This window comes from Anneissia japonica, unplaced genomic scaffold (genome assembly GCF_011630105.1).
Source record: "Anneissia japonica isolate Jap-2015-1 unplaced genomic scaffold, ASM1163010v1 scaffold46581_len6896_cov146, whole genome shotgun sequence".
NCBI lineage: Eukaryota > Metazoa > Echinodermata > Crinoidea > Comatulida > Comatulidae > Anneissia > Anneissia japonica.
Window position 1 is genome coordinate 1 of NW_022753052.1, and position 6,896 is coordinate 6,896.

The window sequence follows — 6,896 nt, forward strand, 5'->3', positions numbered from 1 at the left end:
TTGGATTTGACTTAGGCAAGTTTAACTGTATTATATAATATATAAAATGATAAAACAAATACAGTGTTCAGTTCAAAACCCGTCCCAATCTCAAACCCATTCAGCCGTTTACATCTGAGCACATGTTCTGCCTTCGTAAACAAACCGCATTACTGCAGTGTCTTGGTTAAGAAATTATTTGTCAAAATTAATACAAATCAAACACTAATTTAAATAACTAGTTCTGATAAATCTAGATCATGAACTTTTTTTTTACTTTCAGTTAAGAGTGCAAACCGCAACAAAACCAGGTCAAGGTAAGCTTGTGAACTTCCCACATTAATGAGGGATTTAACTGAAATTAGCACGAGTTCTGGCTTGTGTTAAAGTAATTGAGGCAGTAATGTACCACTCTATTACAAACCCTGATATCATGAATTCATGATTTTATGAACGTAAAATAGAGACGATGCCTGAACGTGTAAATTAGCGTATATAAATATAATTTGTACTCTTTGTTATGAACACATTATAATTTATGAAAATTTGAGTTGCAGTAGAAACCCTTAATTTCGAACCCTGATTTAACAAATTCCCGATTTTACGAATGTAAAATCAAGGTGATGACGTCATACAAAATTTCCCTATATTTTGTGCGTTTCTTGTAATATTTGTTAATGCCTAGTCTAAAAAGTGTTACTTGCATACAGAGGAAGATTACCCATGCAATTTTAGGGTGCAAAACTAGCGCTCGCCAATGCGAGTGTTAATAAAAATTTGGCGAGTGATATTCCATCGTGGGCGAGTGAAAAATAAAAAATAAAAAAAATCTGCTCCAATTGTAACTGTTATTATCATGCATACAACATACTATACTGTGTAATTCTCAAGTGAAGGAGGCCCTCTAATTGGCCTCTTCATATTTGGTGTTTATTATGGCTTCACACTTGTGTATGCGACAAATTTTGCTTCTCTTTTAATCATTGTTTTCAGCTTTAAAAGTCAACATAGTGATTGATTGTTTTATTGAATGATCAATAAATATAATAAACAAGTATCTATGGAAGTTATGTTGGAGTAAAATCCACAATCTAAGTATTTAAGAAGGTAAAAACGTCCGATTAAAAACAAATTTGTCTGGGGCCTAGAGTGGGATCAAAATGCTTAGAAACTGCCTACTATAGGCCCAGGCCCCCTCAGATTTAGCTACGTAGTCCTGTTGGCCTAGCCTAGGCCTAGTTTATGCCAGTGTAAGAAGTACCAGTGCAAATATATAATAATTTGGGTCAACACCGATCATACGAATACCCACAATTACGAACGGCTCTGGCCCCGTGCCGTACGTAATTGAGGGGTTCTACTGTGGCTGATGAAAATAACTTCTGTGGTGTACATAATTTCATTTATAAGTGACTTAATGAACATTTTTATTTTTTAGGACGAAGAGGAGGAGGAGGTGGTTATGGTGGTGGAAGAGGAGGAAGTAGAGGAGGGTACGACCGTGGCTATGGTGGAGGCGGTGGCTACGGTGGATCGCGCGACTATGGTGGTGGTAACAGATATGGCGGCGGCGGCAGAAGTGGTTACGGGGGTGGGTATGGTGATAGATATGATGGTGGAGGACAGTGGTAAATTGATCATAATCTTTTCACCATTTATGTTAGCAGTTTCTCAAAAATGGTTTTAGAAAATTTTGGGGTTGGGCATTGGGAATGAAAACTGTACTTACAGTTAATGTTTTGTATTTTAATCAAAGTGTTGCCAACGTAAATAAAAATATTGCATTTATATTTGTAATACCGGCATACAGCTTGTGGTTTCTCTTAAAGATGTACTGTCTGTCATAAGCTAAAAATATTGGAAAATTAAATTCCATATTAGATTTCTTTAATTTTTATATTTATTAACATTCAATTAAAAATTTTGACTGAGGAAAAATTAACCTGTCGGTTAACAGGCAGTTCAATACCTTTAGATTCTATTTCATAGATGCTGAAATTTGCTGCTTGTCAATTCAAGGATTTTTGGAAATCCTTAACTGTCAGTAAATCAGCAATTGGGAGTAAAATATTTTTTGATTTTTTAAAATGAGTTTTTACAGATCTTCATTTAAATTTGAGCGTTATTTTCCCAATTATTCTTTTGCAGACAGTATGTGTTTAACCTATTTTTTAAAAAATTTGTATGAAAGAAAACAATTTTGTAATTTACATCCGGTCTGCAGAAAAATTTTTTGAATTTTGTTGTATCAAATGTATATCAGTAGATCCTAAGTAATCATTTAATTCGCAGAATTTACACAGGGTTATATTGAAAACAGTCAGTAAGGCATTTTAAGCCATTCTGTAAAACAGTGCGCTAAAAATATACTGTAATATATTTGCACAAGATTATCAAAGAAAGGATGATAATTCATTGATTGACTAATTGAACATTTTATGAATTGTACAATATTCATACTATACTGTTTATTTTGATCTACTGTTTTTAGACATGTGTTTAAATAGCATAGTCTTCCGGACGATTATTTGCCAGTTGGTATTTTTTTTTAGTCTGCTAGTAGTATTGTACAATATACACTCAGCCTGCATTTTTCAAACTTATGTATTATTATTCTGTGACAGTTTCCTGCAAATTAATTCTGTGTTGCATGTGATGATAATGTTTTCAAATAAATTCTGTTAAATGTATTTTGGGCAATGGAATATTTTATTAGTAGTGTTTACTATTGACTTGAACAGTCATACATTGCATGAGGTAGGAAAGCCACAATGATGATAAAGACTGATAGTTTTTAACCCCATTAAGTTGTACAGGTTTACCTTTAGTCTAAAGCATAGGAGGGCAGAGTGTGACCTATGGGCCACATGTGATCTGGCGGCAATTTTGTTGTGGCTGGCAAAAGTATATTAAAGGTCTGAATACTGTCAGCGCCTTAAAACGATGTTATTGTGGAAGGTACTCTACAAATATCCTACCTACCATTACAAAAAACGCCTTTTTAACAGCCTGTGGCACCAATATCTATAAATACAGTACTGTACTAACGTTAAAACTAAGCGTAAATTGTTACAAAAGAAGTACATAAAGGATTATTACAAGTACTCTAGAAGTTTAGATGCAGTTCTCGGTGTTGAGGTAAAAGACCCTCAACCCCATTCTATGCCCAACACTGCTCTATAACAAAAAAATTCGAATTCAAAAATAATTGGAGGAAATTCATTTGATCATGAGATAGGCAGTTTGGCGCAGCTATTTCCATCAGGTTGTGAAACTCGTTATTGTGACCATGCTCAAACTAAATGGAGTGGGGAAGCACCGTGACCCCTAAGCCATTAACCTAGTACCACACCAAGTACCAGTCAGTCAACTCTTGAGAACATGATTCGAATATATACAGTAGCAGGTCAATATTACTCATGGTCATGGTGTCAAAAGTAAAGAAAAACTTAAATATACAAAGTAAATGTTAATAATGTTTTATGTTATTAAATATTCAAAATAATTAGTATAAATGAATATTGTTTTAAGTCCCGATTTATTTTTAAAAATCACGTTAAAAAATAGATTATAAAAATATTCAAATTAGATATCCCTAATTACTAGCCAATAGGGAAAAAAATGGTTGGGGTGGGAATCGAACCCACGACCCGCAGGTTATCTAGCCAGATGAAAACCACTACAACTTAAGATGCGAGTTTGCGACGTCGAGAAATATCAAAGGAGTAATTATTTGCCCTACCTGACGTGTTATCGTACCAAATTCTCAGTACGTCCCCAAATACTAGCCATTAATAAAATTTAAAAAGAAAATAAAAATGATTCGGGTGGAATCGACCTCTATTATTATAAATGCTGACCATGCTCAAACTAAATGGAGTGGGGAAGCACCGCAACCCCCAAGCCATTGACCTAGTACCACACCAAGTACCAGTCAGTCAACTCTTGAGAACATGATTCGAATATATACAGTTGCAGGTCAATATTAGTCATGGTCATGGTGTCAAAAGTAAAGAAAAACTTGAATAATCAAAGTAAATGTTATTACAGTAATAAATGTTTTATGTTATTAAATATTGAAAATAATTAGTGTAAATGAATATTGTTTTAAGTCCGATTTATTTTTAAAAATCATGTTAAAAAATAGATATAAAAAAATAGAGATAAAAATATTCAAATTAGATATCCCTAATTACTAGCCAATAGGAAAATTAAAAAAAAAATGGTTAGTGTGGGAATCGAACACAAGACCTCCAGATTATTTAGCCAAATGGAAAATAATGCAAATGCTATTAAGATGCGAGTTTGCCTCAGAAAATATAGGAGTGATTATTTACCCTACCTGACACACCTGGTTCTTAATTTTTTTGAAGGACAAAAATTATTTTTGATCTCGCGGGCCAAATATAATCTTTGGCATGTTTATAGCAGTCGTTATATACATTTGGGTGAAACTCTTTCCTCTAAGATAGGTCTGTTTGAAAGCTGTTTCGGCAATTTCAAATTATACTTTGAATTGTACTAGTGGTCGGCTTGCATCATCAGTTTAAAGGGGATGAGACAAGTGGCCATATATTGCTTTCCTGAGTTCGGGAAAAATACTTCAAAAATTCAAAACGTTGAGATGTAAAGATAATTAGAGAAACAAAACATGATATGATGAGACGGGAAAATCAGGTGGAAACGAGGCTGATCACTTTTTTCAGTTGCTTGGTAGCATTTTCTAACCAACTCATTAATATGAAGAAAGAGCAGCTTCCCAATATAGTGGAACATCCGTTCAAAAGGCATTGTGGGTACACTGAGAGCAATTTTACTGCAACCGCGCGGCGGCGCTATATAGAAATAATAAAGGCGCTGCTCTTGTTCGCTTGTTTCCTTTAGTTTCTCCACTTAGTAAAACGTTCAAATTTTACTGCAACCGTAGGAGGGCGAATGTTTCATCGATTTTAATACAAATACGCGGAGTAGCTAATTCTTCTGCAATGCCATGCCAGTCTTCAAAAAATGACGTCACGCACATTCTGGCACTTCATTGGGTGATGGTGACGTAATGCCATTTACCGTACCTTTAGCAAAACGAAGTAGAAATACGGTACGGTATCTCTAGCCACAGTAGGCCAGAAGGATTTTATGTTTTGTGTATCGTATCCTGGGCACATAAGGATAACAGTTGGTTTTCAACTGAGTTGTTAACTCTGTTAACATAGGCGTAGATCCCGGGGGGGATGGAGGGGATATATCCCCCCCAATATTTGACCAGGGGGGGATGGTCCATTGTATCATCCCCCCCAATATTTTGACTATGTATGAGATAAAATGCAGCTTTACACACTTCAAAAGACTGTCACAGAAATAATTTGCACTGTCTTATGCGCTTACAAAGATGAAAATTAGCATAATGTATTAATGATGACGTCACGCACATTCTGGCACTTCATTGGGTGATGGTGACGTAATGCCATTTACCGTACCTTTAGCAAAACGAAGTAGAAATACGGTACGGTATCTCTAGCCACAGTAGGCCAGAAGGATTTTATGTTTTGTGTATCGTATCCTGGGCACATAAGGATAACAGTTGGTTTTCAACTGAGTTGTTAACTCTGTTAAACAAGAAATAAATCAATAAATTATTTCTTTACTCATGGCCAAGATTTAGAATTTTAGGTAGACTTTTTTTTAAAAGCTTCTCTTTAAAATGAATCATACAGAAAGTAATAATTAATGTAGTTGCTCACTGCTTCTGTTGCTTCACCATCGAGTGCATCATCCACTAGGTCCTACTGTGAAAAAATGCTCCAATGGAAACACGATTCAAAACATTTTTACTAAGCCTGTACACTGTAGAAAAAAGTTTTTGACTGGTTTTCTGGATTGTCGCAACATTCGTTTGCCAACCGATTAAAATTTGGCCGAATTTGGTCCACTATCTGGCAACTAACTCTTGTTCGCGGAATCGCGCCTTCCCATAATCCATTCTTTTCTTCGCTTGGGTTCGTCTCTGCAGAATTACATGATTTGGTAGCAGTATAAAGAAGTAGTTATTTGCCTATATAATTTAGCTCAAACGAGTGAAGAAGACACAATACACCATGTCTGAAGACGAAGGGTAAGATTAAGAAATGTTTTATTGATAATTTCCGAATACCATTATGATCGTTGATATATTGCGTAGCCTATTTCTGAAGAACATCGTCATCATGGCGTTGTAGCTGCTACCTGTGGTGGGGGTGTGCTGTGCACGATCTTCTATTATTTGGCCTATTGTTGTAGTTTATACCACGCGATAAGCCTCTAGCCCATTTCATTTAAAACATAGTTTAACTTGTATTTGCATCTGCCTACCTAACCTTACATTATGCCTATTACGTGAATTTAATTGGAATTATTTATCTTGTAATTTATAATACTTTTATTTTTTAAGAATAAGAGTGTCACGTGTGTGAGTTGTTGCAACATGCGCGAGAAACAAAAGAATTGCCAACCAGCCAGGGCTTGGGCTAGACTAGAGGGCCTAAGGGGCGTGGCTAGCTAGGAGCACACAAAAGGATTATCCTTCAATTGATTTCACATATAGTTTTACATTAATTTATCGAAAAACACATTACATTGATATGAGTAATCTACTGTTTAAATGACAAAAATTGTTTAATATTTACAGAGTTATGCTAAATAAAATAATTTTTTCCAGCTTTACATGTTATGCATGTTGACCTGTCTTAAATTTGTTACCATATATGCATGCACCACACATACAGCCTAGCTAAGCCTAGCCATGATGTCGTGTCTCTCTGCCTGTGTTCTGGTAGGCTACGTGATGACACATCACTTGTATCGAGGCCTAGAAGTGGCTCAGACTCTACCTAGCCTAGGGTATTTAAACACTCGTGGCACAAAGGTCTTAGTAAATTACAATA

The 6,896-nt window shown here is 35.4% G+C and overlaps 1 protein-coding gene and 1 long non-coding RNA gene across 2 annotated transcripts; one reads left to right on the forward strand and one right to left on the reverse strand.

The window, feature by feature from the left end:
* Positions 1-1,542: 1,542 nt before the first annotated feature.
* On the forward strand, positions 1,543-2,123 carry LOC117122677 (glycine-rich RNA-binding protein 10-like; the record flags this gene model as incomplete). The annotated part of the gene is given in 1 exon segment (XM_033268360.1): positions 1,543-2,123. A coding segment is annotated over 1 exon segment (69 nt), but the record flags the coding sequence as incomplete, so codon positions are not given.
* Positions 2,124-2,156: 33 nt separating this feature from the next.
* LOC117122678 lies at positions 2,157-3,754 on the reverse strand. The gene is made up of 2 exons (XR_004447734.1): positions 3,305-3,754; positions 2,157-3,271 (listed from the first exon to the last, which is right to left on the reverse strand). It is a non-coding gene; the product is annotated as an uncharacterized LOC117122678 (long non-coding RNA).
* Between the last annotated feature and the right edge of the window lie 3,142 nt (positions 3,755-6,896).